Below are 25,164 nucleotides of genomic sequence, written 5' to 3'. Positions count from 1 at the left end.
ACATCACATTTAAACACATTAACTTAGGTACAGATTAGATTAGCCCCCACATTGCAGCATGCGGGATTCCACACCTGCATTACTTCATGCAGCATCAATAGCAATTGCCCAACTTCCCACCCAAACCTGCATTCACTTCATGCAGTACCAATGGGAATTGCCCCAAAGCAATAATGTACTTAGCTTCGGTTTCTGCCTGAGTCCACAGCTTTCCTGGCCTTTTCGTGTTGATTGGCCACAAACTTCTCCTGGATTTCCAGTCTCTCTGCAAGAGCAAAATTAGAGTCAATACCAGTGCGCGCTGTGCGCGTGATTGGTTAGTGGCTTTTGGGTACCCTGCACGGCGAGAATCGCCGCTCCGGAGTCATGCGACTATACTTTTGATCACATTAAAACATGCAGGCAATGTTAGTTCGAGTCTCATGCATGGTTAGGGACGTTATAACTCTTAGCATTCCCTTCAAGAGTTTTGCGCTCCGGCTCGCTGTGGGCTGGTGGGCTTCTGCGCCGCTTCTACTGCGTGGCCCCCCCTCGGGTATTACTGGTGAGAAGCGCAAGGTAAGTATTTGTACTAATCTCAGACTTGTACGCGGGGCCTGGGGTTTGCAGGCGTCGGGCGGAATCGCCCCGCGTAAGCGTGCCTCCGGAGCTCCTGTGAACAAGTCTTTCCAGGACGCCGGTCAGGATTGCGAGCAGCTCCCCACGGGCACGGCTCGCGCATGTGCGCTGATGCGGGCGCGGTTGGGGGCGTGGCTATCTTCCCCCGAGCAGGCCCAGGCGGCGAGCGGCCTGCTGGGAAATGTAGTACCCGGGCTGTTCTCCATCACTGGACCACGGTCCTACAAAAAGGGTGGACAACACGCCTGGAGTACTTGGTAGAGTGCTTTCTGGTTGCTTGTCTGCCCCCCAGGCTGACCATAAGGGCATTTACCCCTAGACCTGCCCCAGCCCTGACAGTACTCCCCCTCCCTCCAGCAGGCCCTGGTTTATGAGGGTGCCGCAGATGAAACTAGTGGAGGAGTCGAGGAGCATGGACATTTTCTGCGGGCTCCCAAGATCTTTCCTCGGGACCATACCCCACCCAATCCACCAAATAACATAGTTTCTTGTGTCGAATACTAGAGTCCAGGATAGTGTTGACCTCAAACTCGGGGTGGCCGTCTACCATAATGGGTGGAGGTTTTCTAGTTCTCATGAAGGCAGGGGCCGGTTTCACCAAGGCAATATGGAACACTGGGTGTATCTTCATGTGCGGGGGAAGTGTCAACTTGACAGCCACTGAACCAACCAGCGCCTCGATTGGAAACGGCCCTATGAAGCGAGGGATGAACTTGCGTGAGCCTTGTAGATGAATGTTTCGTGTAGAGAGCCATACCTTATCCCAGACGTGGTACATGGGACCGGTTCGCCTTTTCTTGTCAGCGTGATGCTTGTAGGCTTGCTTGGCTGCGACCAGATTGCGTTGGACAGCTTGCCAGATTTCTTTTAGCCTTTTCTGCTTTTCCACTACTGCAGGCACTTTGGGTATGTTGTCTTGGGGTACTGGTTGAAAACGAGGGTGGTAACCATACAGGCTGTAGAATGGTGTTGTTTTAGTAGAGGAATGCACTGCATTATTGTATGCGAGTTCGGCGAGCCAGATGACGTCCGCCCAGTCATTCTCTTTTCCTTGGTTGAGACATCTAAGATATTGCTCTAGAGTCTGATTCAGTCTCTCCGTCTGACCATCAGTTTCCGGGTGATAGCCAGTGGACAAATGTACGTCAATCCCAACTGATTTGCAGAACGCTTGCCAGAACCTCGAAGTAAATTGCGGTCCTCGGTCGGAGACGATGCCGTATGGTAATCCATGCAGACGAATTACATGTTGCGAAAACAGGGTGGCCAGTGTGCTTGCTGATGGGGTTCCTTTGCAGGGTATGACGTGCGCCATCTTGGTAAGATAGTCTACCACAACAAAAACTGCCGTAAACCCTTTACTCTGAGGTAGTTCAACTATCAAATCCATCGACACAGTATGCCATGGGGTAGGTGGCGTAGGTAATGGTTGTAGGGGTCCAGTTGGCTTTTGGTGATCGGATTTGTTTCTGAGACACACTTCACATGCGGTTAAATATTGCTGGACGTCCTTACATATGGTTGGCCACCAAAAATGACGTTTCACCAGTTCTATGGTCTTTGCTGTTCCAGGATGGCCTACAAACGGGGAGTCGTGGCACCATTGTATTGCTTGTTGACGTAGTGGTGCTGTAGGTAAAAATAATGTGGTTTTGTAGAACGGTAGTCCTTCTTTCACCGACTGGTCTCCCCCTTGCATTTCCCATTGAGCCAGTTGCTGAGCAGACATGGCTGCCCTAATATTGTCAAACATAGAATCCACAGTTACACTCCCAATGACGCGATCCGGATCCACCATAGGTCTGGGCTCTTCTTTTCCTGTCTCAGATGGGTCGAAGCTTGGTTCGGGGTATCTTGAAAGTATATCTGCTTTTCGATTTTCTTCTCCTGGGCGGTAAGTTATCACGAAATCATATTCCGAGAACTGCATCGCCCATCTGAGTTGCCTGGGACTGAGGGCTCTGGCTGATTTTAAGAACTGTAAATTACGGTGGTCGCTGTAAATTGTCATGGTGTGTTGGTCCCCCAAAAGATAGTGACGCCACTCATCGAACTCTGTTTTTACTGCCAACAATTCCTTGTCAGCTATGGCGTCATTTTGCTCCGTTGGGAGTAACATCTGTGAGTAGTAGGCGACTGGATGTAATTGCCCGTTTTCGTCCCTCTGTGATAAGATCGCCCCCACTGCATAGCTAGAGGCGTCGGTCTCGATGACGTATGGTTTGGTCGGGTCTGGGTGCTTTAGTACTGGAGCGGTGACAAACGCTCTCTTTAGAGCCTCAAACCCCGCCGCAGCTTTCTCATTCCATGAGAACGGGACACCTTTCCGTAGAAGCCTGGTAATGGGTTGCACCTTTTTCGCGAAGCCATCTATGAAGCGACGGTAAAAGTTAGCAAAGCCAAGAACAGATTGGATGTCTTTGACTGATTTCGGGGGAGGCCAGTCTATGATGGACTGCACTTTTTTCTTGTCCATAGTGACCCCCTGTGGTGACAGAATGAACCCAAGGAACTCGACTGTAGTCTGATGGAACTCACATTTCTCAAGCTTAGCATATAGATGATGTTCACGTAGCCTTTGTAGTACCGCTCGGACGTGTTTTTGATGTTCTTCCAAGTTCTGAGAGTAAATCAAGATGTCATCGATGTAGACTATGGTGAACACGTCCAGATACCCACGCAGAACTTCGTCCAGGAAATGCTGGAATGCTGCTGGAGCATTGCACAACCCAAACGGCATGACCTGATATTCATAGAGGCCAAACTTGGTCCGAAAGGCTGTCTTCCATTCATCCCCTTTGCAAACCTTCACTAGATGGTAGGCCCCCCTGAGGTCCAATTTGGTATAGACGGTAGATCCACGTACCTGGTCCAACAGCACAGGTATTAGGGGCAAGGGGTAACGATTCTTGATGGTTATTTTGTTTATTGCCCTGTAGTCTATGCAAGTTCTTAGGTCTCCGGTCTTTTTGGGGACGAAGAATAGGGGGAAGAAACCGGGGATGTGGAGTGCCTGATGAAACCATTGGCCAAGTTGGATTCTATGTAGTCTTTCAAATACCTGTTTTCGGGTTCGGTGAGGGCGTATATCCGACTGCAGGGTAGCACTGCACCTGCTTCAAGGTCAATCCGGCAATCAAAGGGCCGGTGCGGGGGCAAGGTTTCGGCTGCTGCCTTTCTAAAAACATCCCTGTACCCCTCGTACTCTGCTGGCAAACCTGCAACCACACTGCTTCCCACGTAATGGGTCAAAGGCTTTGGTGGGGTTATTTGACAGTGTGTTTGACAATAACTGGAGTTGAACTGGACTGCCCCGGCATTCCAGTCGACGGATGCATTGTGGAGCCTCAACCAAGTGAGCCCCAGGATGAAGCCAAACTGTGGAGCTGCGATGACGTCAAAACTGAGGACTTCCTGATGTATTGTACTGCATTCCAACAACAAAGGTATTGTCTGCTGAGTGACTGGCCCAGAGACTAAAGGCGAACCATCTACTGATTTCACTTCTTCAGGAACTGTCTTCGTATTTACCGGGAGCCCCAACCTCTTGGCCACTTGCACATCCACGAAGTTTCCTGTGGCGCCGGAATCTACCATCAAGGTCACCGGAACACATTTTCCCTGCCATTGCAGACATCCTTCCAAGGTCACATGGGTTATCAGATTTGTGCGCACGTTTGCCAGCATGTGTGGGCTGTTTTTCGTTTTGCCCGCTCCTGCAACCCTCATGGGCGAGCTAGCGCGTTTCCCGACGCCCCCCCCTTGGGTGGTTTGTTGGGACATTCCCGTACGAAATGGCCAGCTTTTCCGCAATATAGACATAATTTGTCCTTTCTCCTCTTCTCCCTTTCTTCCTTGGAAAGAGGTCCCCGAATGGAACCTATTTGCATGGGTTCATCAGCCCCCTTGTCTGACACCCGAATGGGCTTCTGTTGGTGCAATCTCACCATCGGTTTGTTTTCCCAACAACGTCGATCCTGTCACCGGTCATTCTGTCTCTGATCTAATCGAAGAACGAGATCGATCATAGTTGAACAATCTTCAGGTTGGGGGTCCACCTGAGCTACCAGATCCTTGAGCTCCTCCCTAAGACCCTGATAGAACAAAGCCATCCTTTTCTCCTGCGGCCAATCCGTTTCCATAGCCAGTCGATTAAATGTGGTAACTTACGTTACTAGATCTTTGTTTCCTTGTCTTAGAGTTATCAACTCCTTATCCTTAAGCAATGAAGCGGCCCTACGATTGAATATCCTACCAAACTCCTCCAGGAAGGTTTCCCAGCTGTAGAGCAAGGCATCATCCTTGCGGACTAGCGGCGTGGCCCATGAAGCGGCATCCCCAGTGAGATAGGAAATCACGAATGCCGTACGAGCCTGAGCTGTCCGGAACACAACAGGTTTAGTTAAAAAATGCAACTGACACTGCATAATGAACTGATTAAAGTTCTGAGGGTCTCCATGGTATCGTTCCGGAGCTGCCAAGGGTAGTGATGGTTCAGTAGCTACCTGTACCTGTCCTGGGACTGGTGGGGGGGCTCTGGGTAAGGGAGTGGCCTGGGCCTGGTTTTGCACCGTTAAGGTATGTACCTGCCCTGCCAGGGTCTGATAATCCTGCCTAGTTGCCGCCAGCTCCGCCTTTAGTTCTTGGAGTAGCGTTACCACGTCCGCCATGGTTGTGCTACCTGGGCACCTAAACAATACTTGGGCTCGCAATTCTGTCAGAACTTGATTCTTCCAGGCGCAGAGGCAGCACAAACACAGCTAAAACGCCTCCCTCCCCGTTAGGTCGCAGTACCTGGAGATAGACAGCACAGGCAACCTTGACCCTTCGGGGAAAGAGGGTTAGGGTCCGTTGGTTGGATAGGTAAGGAAGTTAGGAACACCGGAAAAGGGTTTAGGTAGAGGTTCTGGATGGGAAGGGGGAATGTCAGGGTCACATGCTCCTCGGCTCCTGTTCCATGAATTCGCCGCCCATGCACTCCTGCTCTCACCACTCACTCCTTCACTGAATGCTTGAGTTCACCTCAGGCTTTTGTACTGGAGCCCCTCACCAGGACATCACATGTAAGCACATTAACTTAGGTACAGCTTAGATTGAGTCCACAGCTTTTCTGGCCTTTTCGTGTTGATTGGCCACGAACTTCTCCTGGATTTCCAGTCTCTCTGCAAGAGCAAAATTAGAGTCAATACCAGTGCGTGCTGTGCGCGTGATTGGTTAGTGGCTTTTGGGTACCCTGCACGTCGAGAATCGCCGCTCCGGAGTCATGCGACTATACTTTTGATAACATTAAAACATGCAGGCATTGTTAGTTCGAGTCTCATGCGTGGTTAGGGACGTTATAACTCTTAGCGTTCCCTTCAAGAGTTTTGCGCTCCGGCTCGCTGTGGGCTGGTGGGCTTCTGCGCCACTTCTACTGCGTGGCCCCCCCTCGGGTATTACTGGTGAGAAGCGCAAGGTAAGTATTTGTACTTATCTCAGACTTGTACGCGGGGCCTGGGGTTTGCAGGCGTCGGGCGGAATCGCCCCGCGTAAGCTTGCCTCCGGAGCTCCTGTGAACACGGCTTTCCAGGACGCCGGTCAGGATTGCGAGCAGCTGCCCACGGGCGCGGCTCGCGCATGTGCGCTGATGCGGGCACGGTCGGGGGCATGGCTATCTTCCCCCGAGCAGGCCCAGGCGGCGAGCGGCCTGCTGGGAAATGTAGTACCCGGGCTGTTCTCCATCCCTGGACCACGGTCCTACAAAAAGGGTGGAGAACACGCCTGGAGTACTTGGTAGAGTGCTTTCTGGTTGCTTGTCTGCCCCCCAGGCTGACCATAAGGGCATTTACCCCCAGACCTGCCCCAGCCCTGACAAGTGTGAAGCCCTGACTTTTTTATGTTTATTAATTATTAAAATGATGGGGTAATTTCATCTCAGAAAAGGTGATCTACTAACCTGATCTACCTTTTCATAAACTCCATGCCAAAAGAATAATATATACATGTGCCCTCCTGGATCAGTATCCTGATCTGCAACGCCTGCTCTTCAGTGGCACAGAGCAGGTTCAGGCATCAAAGTTGCCCATCTGACTGCTGCAGTGACAGTCAATTCACTCCAGTGCAGGGGCTGTATTTAAGACATGACCCCCATTCCCAAACCACATAACTGAGAGTTACTATCCTGGTGGCAGTCGTAAACTTTATATGTAAGCCATACATGGGTTTAGGGTGTGGTGGCTAGCATCTCTAATACTTATTACAGCCACATTAATTAGATGCCATGCATGTGTTAGCACTGTGAGTCCATCTCAGTTGTGAAAGGGTCAAGTGACATGGCAGGAGACTGGATGAATCTGCCTCTCCTTTGATCCTTCCTGAGATTGGGTAAGACCTCTCTCAGCGAGCTAGCTTCCCAGTAGGAGCTTGCCTCGGAAACAGGAATCAAAGGGCATACCAATCCCAAAAGGACTAGCCTCTCACCAGGGTGCTCCATACCAAAAGAGCCTTTGTTGTTATTGACATGGGAAGGGGGTGATTTAATGTAGACTGAGGGAACTCAGCCCAGCGGGAGAAAGATGCAACCCTTTGGTTTGGCGCTACACTTCCTTCCTGTCCCCTCCACCTCCTCTATCAAAGGTCACTTTGGGTGTGATGTCAGAAGGCAATGACCACTTGTCTTAAACAAAGATAATAGGCCTCTCAAATCAGGCTTGCTTTAGTCCAAACACCTGTGGACCTTTGCCTTTAATTAAAGGGGCCTCCTCCTTGGATTCATCTCTGAACTTCAGCCCTTGAAAAAGAATGCATTTGGGCCCTGTTGAGAGAGCAGTCCTTTCAAAGTCATCTAGTTGTCAGGTGAAGATAGGTAATCCAAGACAGAGGCAAGCCCTGCTCAATAACCACCACCAGGGCACATTGGGGGTGACCCACTGCTGGAGAAAGACTTGCCTCTCTGCCAGCCACATTGGAACCCATGACCTCACCATGCTGAATGACTCCTACAGGTGTGTGCCAGCCTCCCCCATGTTTGGGAGCATGAAAACAAGGACTACTCTTGCAAAGACAGCCAGGATCCCTATGATTTCATCATCAAAGAGCTGTGAATCGCTATTTGATAGTTTTTTTACCCTGTTTGAACTAACAGGACCCTCCAGAGCTGCCTTTGTCACTCCCCAACTTTAGAACCGCAGTGCACCATTTATTTTATTTTTATTTATTGGGTATTTGTAATGCGCCTATGAAGCAAAATGGTGTTTTAAGGTGTATCAAGAAGAGGGAGGTGTACAGGGGAGAAAAAATAAAAACAATATCGTTCCTACTAGGTCTTGAAAGATTTGGATCGTGCAAGTGCAGTCACAGAAAGAGGGGATAGAGCGGAGGGGGAAAATTAGGTAGAGGTTGAACAGGGGAGAGAGGGAGGAAGGGATGTGTAGATAGGGGACGAACAGGGAAAGAGACAGACAGTAACGTCCCTACTAGGTTGTGAGACAATTCAGGGGGTGCAAGTGCAATACCAGAAATGGGGTGGGGGGAGTGTAAGTAGGCGATGAGCAGGGGAAGAGACAGACAGTAATGTCCCTACTAGGTTGTGAGACAACTCGGGGCATGCAAGTAAAATACAGATAACAGAACAGGGGAATAGGGAAAGTGTAAGTGGGGATGAGCAGGGAAAGAGACGGACAGTAACATCCCTACTAGGTCGTGAGACGATTCTGGGTGTCCAAGTGCAATAACAGGAATGAGGGAAGATGGGGAGGAGGAGAGGTGAAGGAAGGGGATGAAGGAGTAACTTCACGGTAAGGAAGAGAGGGTTCTCTAAGTGCATCTGAACAGGTTCCATCACAGCACAAGGCTGAAATGGAGAAACAACATTGGAGTGGGAGCACAAATGGGAAAGCCTCACCCTATGGTGAGGGGGCCTACATTACATATGCAAGAACAACAAAGGCAGGATGCAATGCAGTACCAGACAGGGCTGCCCACTATCAGCACTAATATTTGCTTTGGTAATGGAACCACTAGCTTCCAAGCTTCGAGAACAACGACAACGCAGGGGGTTCATCAAAGGCCTGCACAAGCTCATCATATCCCTATACGCAGACGATGTGGTGCTGTTCATACGCGACCCAGCAGACAAACTAAACCCGCTCATGAGGGAAGTTATTACATTCGGAGCAGACTCCGGGTTAAAAATCAACCAGTCAAAATCCATCGTATTTCCGCTGACACCGGCGACTAAACCGTTTGCAGACAACTTTCAGCTTACATGGAAAACATCCAAAGTCCGGTACCTGGGAATACAGATGTCACTAAACTATCATGAGGTATTTCGAGACAATTACGAGGAGGTTGCCAAATCCTTGCAGGAAAAAGTGGCACGATGGAAGACCCTGCCACTAACCATCTGGGGAAGAGCCTCCCTGGTTAAGATGGTGATCCTGCCGAAGCTTCTATACTTATTCTCCAACATTCCCATACTACTACCACAAGCCTTTCTGAACAGATTGAAAAGCATGGTCCTCGAGCTACTATGGGCAGGCAAACCAGCCAGAGTGGCACACTCAACACTAACTCTTCCGGTAACTAGCGGAGGGCTAGCACTTCCAGACCTGGAAAAATACTTTTGGGCAGCACAGGCACAGTTCCTCAGCCACTGGTACTCTACACAGGCAGTCAGACCTCACGTGCAGGTGGAGCGGGCCCTGGCGACACCCAACCTGTTAGATGCTGTCATCTTTGGCCAGACCCTCGTCCCCAACACCACCATGAAGGTGGTGCTCTCAACATACAAAATCTACAGAAAACTCGCCCAGAAATATGGGGCGCAAACACAATACTCACCCCTTCTTCCCGCCAAATTCATACCAGGAGTTCCGCTGACATCGGAGAGGGTCTTCCATCAATGGATTGAAAAGCTGCATTTAAATACCCTAGGAGAACTCTTCACCAAGGATGGCTTCATGACTCCACAACAGGCAAAACTGAGAGGCGGCAACACCGCGCTCGACACATTTATCTACTTCAGAACTCGATACACACTGCAGGCACTCCTACCCAACTTCCCACGTCAATTTCCGACCTGACAACTGCTACACAACGTAATACAGGCGCAGTGAGAAGGCAGGCTGGTTTCACAAATCTACAAATCCATCATCACCGACAAGAGAAGAGGAGTGGATGGGGGAGGAGGGAATGGGGAACAGCACAAAGTTAATTCCACCCTAATGTGAGTGAGAAGTTGTATTATGTTACAAAAACCCCAAAAATAAAGGTTTTAAAAAAAAGAAGTGTGAGGGTTGAGTGGGCGATTTAGCTTTTACTCACACAAAAGATGTCATCCACCACTGTCCCTGCTGTTGATGCAATATGTTCTTTAATTAAAGAGTCATAAACTTAACTTCACTAAATTCCTTTCTAAATTGTTGATAATAAACACAAGGATTGGTAATAGAAGCAAAATCAGAGAGGTGCTTCATTGGTCCTGCAATGCAAATTCTTGTCAATTGACACTGGTTCGTAGGCAACCCTCCCTTTACAAATGCAGGCACGGTGGCTTTCTGTGATGCTTCTTCAGCTTAACACTGGAATGATTTATGGATACAACCTTCAGCTGGACAAAGTAATCTGCAGGAGTGTCATCATTCATTTGTTTATGGTTCCCAAACCTTTCTGAGTCAGTTTTCTTGAGAGACACACAATTCCCTTCTCTAACCCTCTCACTGCTCCTCCCTCTTGGAGTGATCACTTACTCCTTTCTTCCACCTGTCTTTCTCTCTTCCCCGCAGGTCAAGCTGACTCCAGCACTGCCACCTATCTTCTCAGTCATCCGACTCATGAAGCGTGTGTAAGTTGAGGCTTTTGTCACTACTTTCTCTCCTCCTCATTCACCTTTGACTGACTCACACCCTGACACAGCCCTCTCTAACCTTCATCTCTCTATCTCTAAAACTCTGGATGTCCTTCCCCAGTATCACTTTATAAGGGTAAACTCCCAATTTTGTGATATAGGGGGATCAATTCTCAAACAGGAGTGTACGAGATATATAGACATAGAACAGAGAATTGATTTCCCCTCTCTACAAAAGCCAGACACTTCGAGATTGGTGCAGTTATTACATGGTATTTAACACATAGAATACATATTAGTACATTGTGATCACTCAATTAAGACATAATCCTCCAAGAGACAGAGAGAGCATAGATATATTAAAAAAATAATACATTAATACATTATTTTTTTAATATATCTATGCTCCCTCTGTCTCTTGGAGGATTATGTCTTAATTTAGTGATCACAATGTACTAAATGTGCATTCTCTGGGTTAAATGCCATGTAATAACTGCACCAATCTCGAACTTTCAGGCTTTTGTAGAGAGGGGAAATCAATTTTCTGTTCTATGGCCCTCATTACAACCCAGGCGTTAAGGGGTTAACGGCGCCGTAAAAGGTGGCGGTGCCGTTAAACCCTTGACGCCTGATTATGAGGTCCCTTTGCGGGTTGCAGACTTTAACGCCTGCTTTTTGCAGGCGTTAAAAACCAAACCGCAAAGGGACCTTGGTGCTAAGTACGGTGCCGCAATTTGCGGCACCGTACTTAGCGCCTTCCCCATTCCCATTGAGCCCTATGGGGCAAAAATGGGAATGGGGAAGGGCCATGGCGGCATGGGGAATTACCGCCCCGCCAACCTCGGAATGGGGTGGTAATTCCCCATTCCGCCATGGCGGAGTCAGTAAGTTACCGCCATGGACCATGGTGCTACTAGCACCATGGTCCAACACCAGGGTCGTAATAAGGGCCTATGTCTACATATGTCCTTGCCCCAGTCATGAAGCCCAAATCCAAGTGCAACTCTTGGTACAATTTTAAACTCGCCGCACTTAAACGCAAGTGTAGGGTGGTGGAAAGAGAGTGGAGGGTCTCAGGAGCACCCCCTGACAAACTGGTCTGCCGCCAGCTCCAAAGGCAGTACAAACTCTCTATCCTCTCTATGAAGAGAGCCTACATCTAAGCCCACATCTCTTTTCAAAATCTGCAAGGAGCTAGCCAATTCAGCTGAAGTCTCTACCTCGCATGTTCCCTGCCAGGCACTCTGCTTGGCCTTGGCCTCTCATTTCACTGCTAAAATTCAGGACATACTGTCTACCCTCTCTTCCTCTACCTCCTCTTCATCCTCCTCTAGCACTCCTGGCATGTCTGAGGCCTCCTCTCCTCCTCCTTTCTGGTTCTTTCTTCTACTTTCCCCTGTTCACCACTGACAATGTTTCTAGACAAGTCTGATCTATGAAAGTCTCATCAAAGCAGGTTTTCCCCAGCTCATCCAGAACTATCAATGGCCAAAACAACACCCTTGGTCCAGGTTTGGCCGATTTCTGCAATCACTCCTTTGCCACTAGAACTTTCCCCTCACCCATACGCACTCTCTTGTGCATCCCCTTCTAAAGAAGCCCTCTGCCGATCCTTCCTCTCCGGCTAACTTTCTCCCGATCTCCATTACTCCTATCCTGGGCAAACTCTTGGTAAAGCTCGCCATCTCCCAGCTTAATCTACATACTGAATCTGTTGGTTGCCTCGATGACCACCAGTCTGGCTTCAGAGCTGCCAGAAGCACGGAAGATGCTCTCCTGAACACCCATGAAGACTTGCTCTCCAGTATTGACTCTAATCTCCCTTCTGTCCTCATTCTCCTTGATCTATCCTCTGCTTTTTACATGGTCAACCATGTCATCCTGCTCAATTGTCTCTGGGACAACCTTGGTATTACTGATCAGGCCCTGGTCTGGTTCACCTCCTTTCTCACCGACCGGCCCTCTCAGGTCCAACTTGGGTCTTACCTCTTGTATATCCCTCTCTCTACTTGTGATGTTCCCCGGGGGTCTAACCTCTCTCCCTGGCTCTTCAGCCACTACCTGGCACCTCTTGCCATTGCATCGCTACTTTCTGCTCCAATTTTCAATGTTATGCGGATGACACTCAGCTCTCTTTCAGGCTCCCCTCAGCCACCTCTGCTTCTCCTCCCATACCAGACTGTCTGGACGCAATTCAGGAATGATGTGCCACCAATGATCTCTGCCTTATTGTCAGTTAGACTAAGATCCTCCTCATTGGGACACACGCACCCTCCTTTCCTCTCCCTCTCTGGCCGCCCACTCTGGGCCCTCTTCCCGCTCCTTCTTCTGAGGCTAAGAACCTTAGTGTCATCTTCGACTCCACCCTCTCCTTCTCTCCTCACGTCTCTGATGTATCTAAGAAGTCAAACTATCAGCTGCACCTCCTCATAGGTATTATTTCCTTTCCTCACTTTCCCCCAGAAGCTCACTGTCTCCAGAGTTCTGGTCCTCTCTAGGCTGGACTATTGCAACAGCCTCTTTCTAAATTTTCCTGCCTCTACTCTTCGACCTTTGCAACTTATACAGAACAGGACTGCAAGACTTGTCCTTGGCCTCAAGCCCAGGAATCATATCTCACCAGCTCTGAAATCTCTTCACTGGCTCCGTGTGGCTGCAAGGATCAAGTTCAAGGCCCTCTGCATTGTCCACAAGGCTTTCTGGGGTCTTGGACCGACCTACCTCCAAATTTCTCTTCCAAAACATCTTCCTTCTTGAGCTCTACAGTCATCCACCTCCAACTCTCTGAGGGTCAGACGCTTCTCCAAGCAGAGAGTTGGGGGCAAATGTATCTCCTTGGCTGGGGCCTACCTCTGGAACAACATCTCTGCCTCTCTCAAACTTGAGCAGAACCACCTCCGGTTCCGGAAGCAACTCAAGACCTTCCTTTTCGCTTCTGCTTTCTTTCTTCTTCTCCCCTGCTAATGCACCTGACTGCCCCACGCACTGGTCACCTGTTAACCTTCTGAACTCAGGCCCAGGATCCTGCATGTCCAGTGGCCCTTGCACTGCATTCGGGGACCCCAGCACTTAAGCGTCTGTATCTCCTACCCTACAGTCCCTTCTTTCAGCATTTATGAGCCCCCCACTGGCTGCAGTTGTGAGTTAACTGCACTTCCCTTTTACCCTCCCCCTTGCACTTGCGCTATCTGAATGACACAAGGCCTAGTAAGATCGTTATTTTGTCCTCGCTTGTTTCCCCCTCCTTGTCTTGTTGTGCCTTGAAACACTTGTGTACAGGCGAGTACTAAATGCCACATCATATCATATCAATCACTATGTTAATTACCAAAGCATCTCTCACTGGAACCATTTCAACACTGTGCAGGATATCCTCATTTGGCCATTCACTCTCTTCAGTCAAATGCTGGCCTGCCACAGTGGGGATAATGAGTTAATTTATATCAGCACATGAAGGAAACTGAATTGCAATACACAACTCCTCAGTGAACCTCTCTGATTCATCCCTCAGGCTGGGAAAACCTTTGCACAAATGCCTCAAATTCTGAGGTGTTCATGGGCTCCAAGCCATTACTAGGCTACTAGTTCCATCATCACCCACTCCTGGTAACTGTCCCAGTGGGGCTTTTAGTTGTACAGTCCTTGCAATGTTAATCACACCTTAGTGGGTATGGGAAGGGTTTATAGTGGATTAGGGTTGCTGCAGTATGAGGTAGCGTCTGATGGGGTTATGCTTGCACTGTTTGTGTTTGTCCGGCTGCTTGTGCTGCATGTCTGTGCTCGGCACTGCATTTTCCAATATATCAATAATAGCTTCTTCCTTTACTCTTATTTCCCTTCCTCCCTTTTCTTTGTCTCCCCCTATTGAGTGTATAACACATTCCTTTGTCATGTTTTTGTATTTTGTCTATTGTGTGCCTCCTTTTCACATTTGATTCTTCTAGGTTTCTTAACCTTTATTCTCCAGTTCTCGTTGATCCCTCAAAATAACTATCCAAGAAAATGTTCTACTGTTGCAGATTTAGCCATTAAAATGCTTCTTAAATGGAAGTGTTTCTATTTCAAATGCCAAATTTACTGGGAATTGTCATTTCCTGGAAATGATTGACATCGAGCTCCATTTTTCTTGCACATCTCTGGTCAGTAGTTCATGTACATAAGATACTCTTCCTTGTCCTGATCTAGGGTTACAGCTCTTTAAAATGATTTGTATCCATCTTTTATTTGTCTGCCTCTTATTTAAGTATTTGATGCATTTGCTAGCATTTTGATTTACCCAAACAACACGTGTTTTCTCTTAGTCATTTTAGGACAAGAAGTATTTATTTCTGAAGTTCCCAGCTTCTTTTTCCCAATGCCTTCATCCTCAAATGTTTTGCGATTTATTTTATTCTGTCTCAACAGTTTCCCTTTTTTTATTCTTATTAACGGTCTAATTATTGCTCCTAAATTATTTACATGATCCCACCACTACCAGTGCTGCCTTTAATTTAATTGTTTGCTGACCAAGAGGAAACACCAACTTTCACAGGCAGATATCCTTCTCAAGAGTTTTCAATTAGTCCTCTTACCTATCTGAATGTGCAAAGGAGTTCGAAGGGTAGCAGTCTGCTACTTCTATTACCATTGCAGTTATTTATTTTATTGTCTATTTATAATGGGCTTAATGCCAGTGAGTGGTTTCTAAGTGCAGGATCGGGATTCAAACCTATGCTGCGCCACGTTGTCTTGCTTCCAGGACAAACGTGTTGCCCCTGAGCTATCCTTCCTCCCCATCTCATCTGGGCATTGCAAATCTGAGTCATGCCACCAAATGTTGAAACCTGCAGCCCTTCCCCAAATAATACAGTTATGAAACAGGTATCAAAGGTACTGACAAGGTGTATTTCTATTTAACTGTACAGAAATGGGTTCCGAAACTGGCATAGCTGGCATTGTATTCCCTGATCCAAAACAGTGGTACCTGAGCACAACAGCATTAGCTTTAGGGGCTTACACAATGAGCCTCATACAGAAAAGTCAGTATGATACCCTGGCTGCATTAACAATGAGCCTTCCAACAGTACATCCTGCAATCTTTGAGGGCATGGCTTTACAGCACTTTTTAAGATCTGCTGAGTTCCGTTCGGCCTACACCTGTGACACAAATGACAAACTATAGCGGCTCTTTCCACTGCACATGACAAGACCTGATCATTTACCAAGTGCCAATATGATCCGTATTCCAATTCTCAGGCAGTTAAATACACATTCTTGTGAGGCTTGGGGCATGAAGCCGGGTGTACCTGGGCTTGGACAGAGGTTTACATCATGCTTGCACTGCCTTATTGGCACTCATGTGCATGCCAACCATTCATCTCCCACTATGCGCCTCTCCCTAAACATAACTATGGCCATTGCTTCACTGCCACAGGAATGGATGTGGTCTTACTCTGTCCGTCATCAGACCAAATACAACACTGCAAGAAAGACAGTAGGGACTCCAAGGCATCCTGTAACATTTAGTGTGTTCCTTCCACCTTGGATATACATTGCTACTAGTCAAGACAATAAAACTAAGACTTTCCAGACCAACACACATGCAATGACTCCCATCTCTTACACTCTCCCAAAGATACACAAATCTTTGGTTAATCCCCCTGGTCGTCCCATTCTGGCTGTGACCAGTAGTCTACTTCAGTCTTTAGTGCGATATATCGATACGATTGTGCAACCATATGTGAGACATACACCATTGTATCTGAAAGACACTGGTGATTTCTTTTTGGAAGCTGGATACTTTAGTTATTAATTAACCGAATGTGATTGTATTCACTTGTGATGTAGTCAGTCTTTACACGCCTATTCCACATGAGAAAGGGTTAACAGCGATGGAATGGTTTCTTCTCCAACATGACTCTATGGGGGCTGATAAGACTTTTGTACTAACTCTCTTGAAGTTCATTCTTCTGCAAGTCACTGGGACATCCATGGGTGCCAGAGTGGCTCCTTTCTATGCAAATGTCTGTATGCTTTACTTGGAACAACAGTCGTTGTTGACACAGGAGGCCCTAGGTTCTCACCTGAGGTTCTGCAAGAGGTATATAGGAACTTATGACTTAGTTTACATACATACTTATTCTAGGCAAAGTACTCAGATCAAGCAGATTATATACAGAAGCATTGGGGCATTTTACAGCATGACACTGTTCCTGCAGAACATTTTGTGATACCACCTATCCTTGCCTATAAAAATCAGACTTCCATTAAGAATGTGTTAATACATACAGAGTTTGGGGGAAGTGTTAATACAAAAGGTGGGAAAGCGGGTACTTGTCTGTGTCATACATGCCAACATTGTCAAAATGTATTGAGTGGGCCAACACTTATGCATCCCTATACTGGAAAAGAGATTTGGTTACAACACTGCACAACACGTGATTCTTCCAATGTTATCTACAGATTGAAATGCCCATTTGGAATGTATTACGTTGGGCTAGCTACCTGAAAGTCGTAGATTTGGTGGACCAAACAAACATCTGAAATAAGGTCATATATTTTACATATCAAGAGTGTTTTGGGATAGATGCACTTTCCTCATTGAGTCCTACGGGCAGGAATCTTGGTTTTGATCTGAATTGCTTTGTGTAATGTGTTGGGATCTTGTATAATAGTGACTATGATTAGTGAACTTTCTTTTGATAGAGAAGAGGCTGTGAATTGCAATGACCTATCATTTGGTATCGGTGCCAGTACGAGAACAACATGGTTTACTAGATGTCTGGCATATACAGTATATGTCCAAAAGGGTGCCTTCTTGTACATTCTTCAGGTGCAGGGGAATACAGACACTATTGGTGCCTTGGTGAGATGACAGTATTCTTCTATACTCTGACTGTATTGTTGAACATTCAATTGTTGGTGTTCTTCACTATAAGACTTATGAGCTGAGTGGCCTGTGGGGTTACACATGGGATTGACGATAAGGTTCTTTATAATGATTGTTTGACTGACACAATGAAATGCATGTCATTTACTTCACAGATAAATCAAGAAGGCGTACCCCTGAAGAAGGGAAACTTTCCGGAAACATGTAGGGTATTTTCTTTTCAATGATGCAAAGCAACTTTGTTTCCACATATTTCTAATGCTGACTAAGTGTCAAATTCGTTGGATCTCTTTTGTTGTTATATAGGAACTCCATGGTGGAGCTGTTAAAGTGTTTATTTATGGACTCCAGTTGCAGTTCCCTACATGAGGTCCACTAATATTGTGTTTTTTTTGGGATAATGTCCATTAAAATATATTGTTTAATTTTCACTGTTTCTTTTATTGCATCTACCTAGTTTGAACTGTGAGTGTTCTTGTGTGTGCACCTGGTTTCCCAGCAAGTTATTTGTCTGGACTAGTTGCGATTCATAATTATAAAGTCTGGGCTTTAACATAACCAGGATTGTACCTTGGAGATGGTTTAAATTGTCATTTAAAGTGATGTTCATTTTTTTAGAAAAACTTTTATTTTACACAATGACTGCAGACCAACAATATTTGTTTTGTTGCCTACCACCTTGATTATCACATGGTGAGTTTGGGACGTACTGCTTCTTACACGGTGTAAAGAGCCTGCAGAATACTGCCTCAGCCACCTTCGGGGGGAGAACATCGGGTAGCGGCAGGTCCAGTCCCAATCCTAACAGGCGGCTTTCCACACATGCAAGAACAGGGAGTTCAGTAAACTCATCACGTATGTATCCATTATTGCTCAATTCCCATACTACTGATGTGACCCCTCAAGTCATCTGTGACTGCTTCACACAGGTCCATTCAAACAGGTAAACTCACATTTCTGGTCCTAATCTTCCCCTCACACGTGTATCCATTAACGTCAGTCTGAGTCAGTGATCGAGTGTGAAAGCAGTACCAATGTTCCTTTGCTGCCACCGTGTTTCCACTCTAGTTGGGCAATTAGAAACGTCCACAATTTCATATGTTGTCCAGACTTCCTTCAGCTAAATGTGAAGTATCACTCTTGCATGCATTGGCATTCTTATTGCAAAATATGCATTAGATCTCCCAAGATAAACCACGGTGCTTTCACAACCTACATTACCTTTATAATGAATTTGCATACCAATGGCGTGTATGCAGAAGGTCTGTTATTCAAATAACTATTGTTCAGCGCTTTGTCTGTTTAATACAACACAAATCTACACCTAGATGTTTACGTATATAAACTAGTTACCAAGTCATACATCCAGCCTAAGATGATTGTTATACAATATATTGCATTGTAAAATCTCTAAATATGTTTTCCACCAGAATATATGCACTGTCAAAAGTCATAATTCTTAATGAAATAAGGCTGAAATACTCTCTTCTTAAACCCAGACTCCCCTAGCAAGCCATAGGTACCACTGACCTGCAATGATATATACAACTGAGCTATCCTTCATCACAGTGAAGCTCTGCTGAGTCTGTCATCTCAGGGGTTGCTGCAAGAATATTCTTTACTGCATTTCACAAACCCCTGTACCTGCCAGCAAACACTAGAAATATGCGATTTCAGGATCTCATGCAGTTGGAGAGCTGACAAAATCAAACAGCACTTCTCAGCAAATATAATACATATATGAAATCGAAATGTGTGTACATTTGTAATCACATTTTGCAAAATGTGATAAAAGTCGTAAACTATAAAAACAGGTGTCGTGATTGATACATTATTCAGACTAAAGAAACATGTGTCGTACAGCTTCATACGTGTGCACGCAACTTACATGTGTTTGTTGAAAAGGTTTGCAACTGCTTGCTTGTACTTGTGGTACTGCTCCCACTCTGCTACTGCATTTTCTGTCACCAAATCCTCTGTGGGCACCTGGTGAATTCCCAAGCTCTCAGCATACTGGTTTGCACCTAATCCTGTGAGCATTATGTGTGGAGTCTGTAACATGAATACCATGGTTTCATTACCACAAAAAGCATATTTTTACAAAAAAATCAGCACAGATATTTTGCAATACACAAATGTTTCTCTGATGTTGTAGATCATCTAAAGAAGTGCAAATAATGTTTGTTTATGTATTTATATGGCACACCGAACCCTGGAGTATCTGGGCGCATTACACATTACATGGGTACTTAAAAACATTTACATAATGTCAGTTGATAACAATTCTTTACAATATATCAATAACACTTATTTACAACATATTACATTGTTACTTGAAAACATTTACATAATGTCAGTGGATATGTGCAATCATACACTGTCAATTCGCATGAGTGTTAGGTTGCTGGCGATCATGACAGTACACCCATCACATACACGTATTAGGTGTTTAAGCACTCACAAACATAAATTCAGTAAATACATCAAATCTGGCACATGAAACATCTGCTCATCACATAAATAACCTCCTCTTTCTTAATGGTGTGAATGCGGACAATGCATGGAAACAGGCTGTCCTTGCCTTTATCTACATCCACTCCATGTTCAGGCATTCCACACAAAGTGCAGGAATCAAATTCAGAAATGTCAAACTGCTGGTTGGGTCCCCATATATGCAGGGGTTTCTGACGCCAATTCGCAGGTAACAGTGAAGCAGTCTAATTCCTGCAGCTTGTGCTCACATTTCTGGTGTTGTGCCATATTACCGTTGGCCCTCCTTTCAAGGCCCATGGAGCCCCTATTCAACAAGCTTCCTTGGAGCTCACTGTGGCCCCAACCCTACTTCATTGTCATCCCTGTTGTCCTGGACTGCCCCTTATCTTTGCCCTCTGTAGATGAGGCTTAATAGGTTGACAGAAACATTATTCCCCAGCAGGTGTACCTCTTTGATTCACAACACCCTACAGTACCCATGGTTACACAATTTAAGTAATCATTACAATAGCAGTAGGTTTAGCTGACATCTACCTGCTTCACTTGCACCACAACACATTGGTAACCCACTTCCAAGGCCCCTGTCTGCTCCCTGTCCGCTTCCGGAACGCTAATTGGGGTCCTCCCTGCACCTTAACCACAATGATGCTGCCACCTCACTCCTCTAAGAAATCCGGACTGCCTTGACTTTGCCACCTCCAGAACTATGGGTTAGTTCCCTTCTTATGGTCTCACTTCTACTGCCTTTGACTATCACTGTTCTTTCTGCTTGTTGCTCCCATGTTGTCATCCTGCTGCGCAGTGCTTCCTAAAACCCTTTGCTAACATCCGATTCCAAGACTGAAAAAGTCAAATCTTGCTGTTTTTGCTTTGTACTAAAAAGTCAAATCTTTCTGTTTTTGCTTTGTGCTACAAAGACATATCTTGCTGCCCATTGCGAAATTCTCTGTATTTTGCTTGTTTACTGTTTCTTCTCTGTAACTTGCCAGCCCAGTGACCTCACCACTCTCTTTTGTCTCACACCTACCTGCCTTAGCCCCCCCCCCCCAGTATCTCCATCCTCTCCTTACTTCCACCCCAATGGCGCTTTCTGTTTCTCCTATCTTCTCCAACTGCTTCTCCATTGACTATCCTTCCCTTCTCACTAAGTCTGGTAGGAAGAAGTTCAAAAAGGATATCTTGGCCTCTAATCCTGGTCTTCCTATCGCCGACACCTACTCCAATGCTTCTGCCAGACAGACCCTTACCGACATTCTCTTTGTCGTTCCTTCGCTAGATCTATGGACTCCTCATATGGTCTCTGTGCTCTGCCCTATCTCCTCCTCTCCCATCAATGGTGGCACTCGCTGGGAAGTTCTCATGGCTTCCTTCAAATCCTCTAAAGTCATCATTAATGTCTACCTAAATGGCACTGTCATGGTCCAAGGCCCTCATGCCAATCTCCTCCTCTTTGATAGGCGCTTCCCTCACCTCATCAATTTCCTTTCATCTCCTGCTGTCCCCTCCTCTCCCCCCTTGGCTACCTTGCCCTCACTCTCCTCCTCCTCCTCTGCCCCTCTGAGGGCTCTTTCTCCTCCACAGGGCGTACCTCTGATCTGTACCTCTCCCCGGAAGGTCTTTAAGGCTGGCAACCTTCTTCATATTGCCACTCTCAACTCTCGCTCTGCCGTCAAACACTCCTCTGACATCTGCCACCTCCTTGAAGAACTAGACCTTGATGTCCTTGGTCTTACTGAGACATGGTTCACGGCCAGCTCAGTCACAAGCTTCGACACTCTCCTCCCTGATGGCTACAAGATCCTCTCAGCACCCAGATCCTCCCGATCCGGTGGGGGGTAGCCCTGATCTTTCCTGAGTGGATTCCTGCCTCTATCATTCCCACTCAGACCTACTTCTCTTTTGAATGCCTTGTCTGTAGGCTTTCTCTCTTGCCTACCCATTCCCTTACTGTTGTTACCATCTCCCGGCCTCCTGGTCAAATCACCTCATTTCTCTCTGAGTGGGCCAACCTCTCCTTCTCCCTCCTGGCCTCTACCACTCAACTCCTCCTCCTCGGTGACCTAAATATACATTTAGACTCTCCTTGCTCCTCCTCTGTACTCTTCCGTGACCTCTGCGACTCCCTCTCCCTGTCCATCCTCCCCTCTGGCCCGACTCACTCTGCAGGGCACACACTCGATGTCTTGATCTCCTCTGACCTCCCCATCTCCATCCCTCTGACCACTCCTCTCTCCTGGAGCGATCACTCCCTCCTCTCATCTCATCTCTCCCTCTCTTCCCCCCAAGCCAAGCCTACCCCAACACTGCCACCTACCTTCTCGGACATCCAGCCCATGAAGCATGTGTCAGTTGAGGCTTTTGCCACCACTTTCTCTCCCCCCCCTCCACCTTTGGCTGTCTCTCATCCTGATACAGCCCTGTCTCTGCTCTATTCTTCAATTTCTGATACGCTTGATGCTCTTGCCCCTGTCATGAGGATCCGTTTGAAGACCAAAGCCAAGTGCAATTCCTGGTATGACTCTGACCTAGCTACACTTAAACGTAAGTGTAGGGCAGCTGAGAGGAAATGGAGGACTTCCTGTTCATCCTTGACAAACTGGCCTGTCGCCTGCTACAAAGGCGATACCGACTCTCTGTCCTCGACAAGAAGATAGTCCACATTCAAGCTCATGTCTCTGCGGCATCTAAAAACTCGGCCAAACTCTTTAAAATCTGCATGGAGCTGGCCAACCCTGCTGCAGTCTCTACCCCTCCTGTTGTCTCCCAGGCTCTTTGCATTGCCCTTGCCTCTCACTTCATTTAAAAAACCCAGGACATCCTGTCCACCCTCTCTACCCACACTCCTCCTCTTCCCTCTCCATCTGTGCTTGCTGACCCTCCTTTAGCCACTCTCCCACCATCCTTCTCGTCCTTTCCTCTTTTCACCCCTGACGAGGTTGCTAGACAAGTCCGATCTATGAAAGCCTCTTCAAAACAGGTTCATCCCTGTTCCTCTAAAACCATCAAGGACCACATTGACACTCTCGCACCAGCCCTCGCTGATTCTTGCAACCACTCCTTTGCCTCTGGATCCTTCCCTCCCCTCTGAAGCACTCCTTTGTGCATCCTCTTCTCAAGAAACCCACAGCTGATCCTTCTTGTCCAGCTAACTATCGCCCAATTTCCATTACTCCCTTTCTTTGCAAACTCCTGGAAAAGTTGGCCATCTCTCAGCTTAACCTTCATTCCAATTCTGTTGGCTCTCTCCATGACCACCAGTCTGGCTTCAGAGCTGCCAGAAGCACGGAAACTGCTATCCTAAACATCCGTGAAGATCTGCTCACCAACCTTGACTCTAACATTCCATCTGTCCTCATCCTCCTCGATCTCTCTTCTGCCTTCGACACGGTCAACCATACCATCCTGCTCAACTGTCTCCGTGAAAACCTGGGTATCACTGATCAGGCTCTGGCCTGGCTGACCTCTTTCCTCTCAGATCGACCCTCCCAGGTCCAACTTGGGTCCTTCCTTTCATCTATCTTCCTCTCTACCTGTGGTGTTCCCCAGGGGTCTAACCTCTCGCCCTGGCTTTTCAACCAATACTTGGCAACTCTTGCCCACTGCATTGCCATTTTCTGCTCAAATTTCTAGTGCTACGCTGACGACACTCAACTCATTTTCAAGCTGCCCTCTGCCACCTCCTCTCCCTCTCTCATCTCTGATTACCTAACTGCCATTCAAGATTGGTGTGCCGCCAATGATCTTTGTCTGAATGCCAGCAAGACGGAGATCCTCCTCATCGGCACAGCTTCACCATCCTTTCCCCTCACTCTCTGGCTGGCCTCCCTTGGCCCTCCTCCTACCCCCACCTGAGAGGCTAAGAACCTCAGGGTCATCTTTGACTCCACCCTTTCCTTCTCCACCCACATCTCTGAGGTCTCTAAAAAGTCAGATTTCCGACTGCACCTCCTCAGAGGTACTCTGCCTTTCCTATCCTTCCCCCAGAAGCTCATGGTATCTCAAGCTCTGGTTCTCTCTAGCTTGGACTATTGTAACAGCCTCTTTCTAAATCTACCTGCCTCTACTCTCCGCCCTCTGCAACTAATCCAGAACAGGACTGCGAGACTTGTCCTTGGCCTCAAGCCCTGGGATCGTATCTCTCCAGCTCCGAAATCTCTCTGCTGGCTCCTAGTGGATGCAAGGATTAAATTTAAAACCCTCTGCATTGTCCACAAGGCTTTCTGGGACCTGGGTCCAAAATACCTTCAGCTATCCCATCGCAAATACCTCCCCTCTCGAGCTCTTCGCTCCTCTACCTCCAACTCACTCAGGGCAGTCGTTTTTCTAAGAAACGAGCTGGGGGTAGATCTCTGTCTTCAACTGGGGCCTCCCTCTGGAACAGCCTCCCTGCCACTCTAAAACTTGAGGAGAATCATGTCCGGTTCCGGAAGCACCTCAAGACCTTCCTCTTTTCTTCTGCCTTCGCTCCCCCTCTCCCCTGCTGATCTGTTCTCTCTTGGCACCGTGCACCTGGCCACCCTCTGTCTTTTGGGCCCAGGTAGCTGCTCATCCTGCCACCCTCCCGCACTGCCACCGGGCCACCCCTTGCACTGGGGTCGGTATCTGTACCTATAAAGCCCCCCCTTTTTCTTCCTGCACTTATCAGACCTACCCTGTCTTCTGCCTTAAACCTAGCACTCGCAAATTGCTGGCTGCATTACCACTGTTTGTTGCCTTTATTATTTATGTATTGTTATTTATCTGTTTCTCCTCTGTTTCTCCTCTGCTTCCCACTTTCCACCTCTCCCCCTTCCATGCACTTTTCCCCTCCCCCTCTCCCATACACAAGCGCGTTCTCAATTTTACTGGGCCTCGTAAGATCGCTGTTTTGTTCTCCCCTGTTCCACTCCCTTGCCTTGTCGCGCTCTGAAACACTTGTGTACGAGCGCGATAGAAATAAAATATCAATCAATCAATAAATCAATACACCCACCACAATGAAAGAACGCTGGCATTACAATAACTTTCCAAGTGCAATAAGAACTAGGGCAAAAATGTGTTCTTTCAATGCATTTTCGCACCGGGCAACCTACAGGAAAATGCATTGTAAGATTATTATTTTGGAAATAGGGCAGCTTTTGCCCTAATGCTAATGGAATTTGTACAGGTACAATGTGTCTGTAATACCACCCTCACCAATGATACTTCTGCAGACCATAACACCTCAGTGGCAATACTTGATTCTTGCTACCCTCCAGCGTATATCTCCAACATCCTTGTGGAATGACTGGCTAGGATTATCAATCTCCAATCCAGGGTGGCAGAGATCTTTGGATAAACTGCACAACATGCAAACCTGCATACTCCGTCTTAACCAATA

General features: G+C 47.2%; 1 protein-coding gene across 1 annotated transcript in view; it reads right to left on the bottom strand.

Moving 5' to 3' along the window:
• Window positions 1-25,164, bottom strand: part of LOC138453393 (isoaspartyl peptidase/L-asparaginase-like) — a 1,349,814-nt gene that overhangs the window by 474,996 nt on the left and 849,654 nt on the right. Inside the window, exon 4 of the mRNA XM_069606189.1 lies at window positions 19,201-19,364. Within this exon, the coding sequence (XP_069462290.1) occupies window positions 19,201-19,364 (164 nt within the window). The remainder of the gene's footprint in view (window positions 1-19,200; window positions 19,365-25,164) is intronic.

Source organism: Ambystoma mexicanum, chromosome 4p (assembly GCF_040938575.1).
Source record: "Ambystoma mexicanum isolate Mex_15411 chromosome 4p, UKY_AmexF1_1, whole genome shotgun sequence".
Taxonomy (NCBI): domain Eukaryota; kingdom Metazoa; phylum Chordata; class Amphibia; order Caudata; family Ambystomatidae; genus Ambystoma; species Ambystoma mexicanum.
The sequence above is the reverse complement of the archived record's forward strand: the minus strand, read 5'-3'. Positions and strand labels throughout refer to the sequence as shown.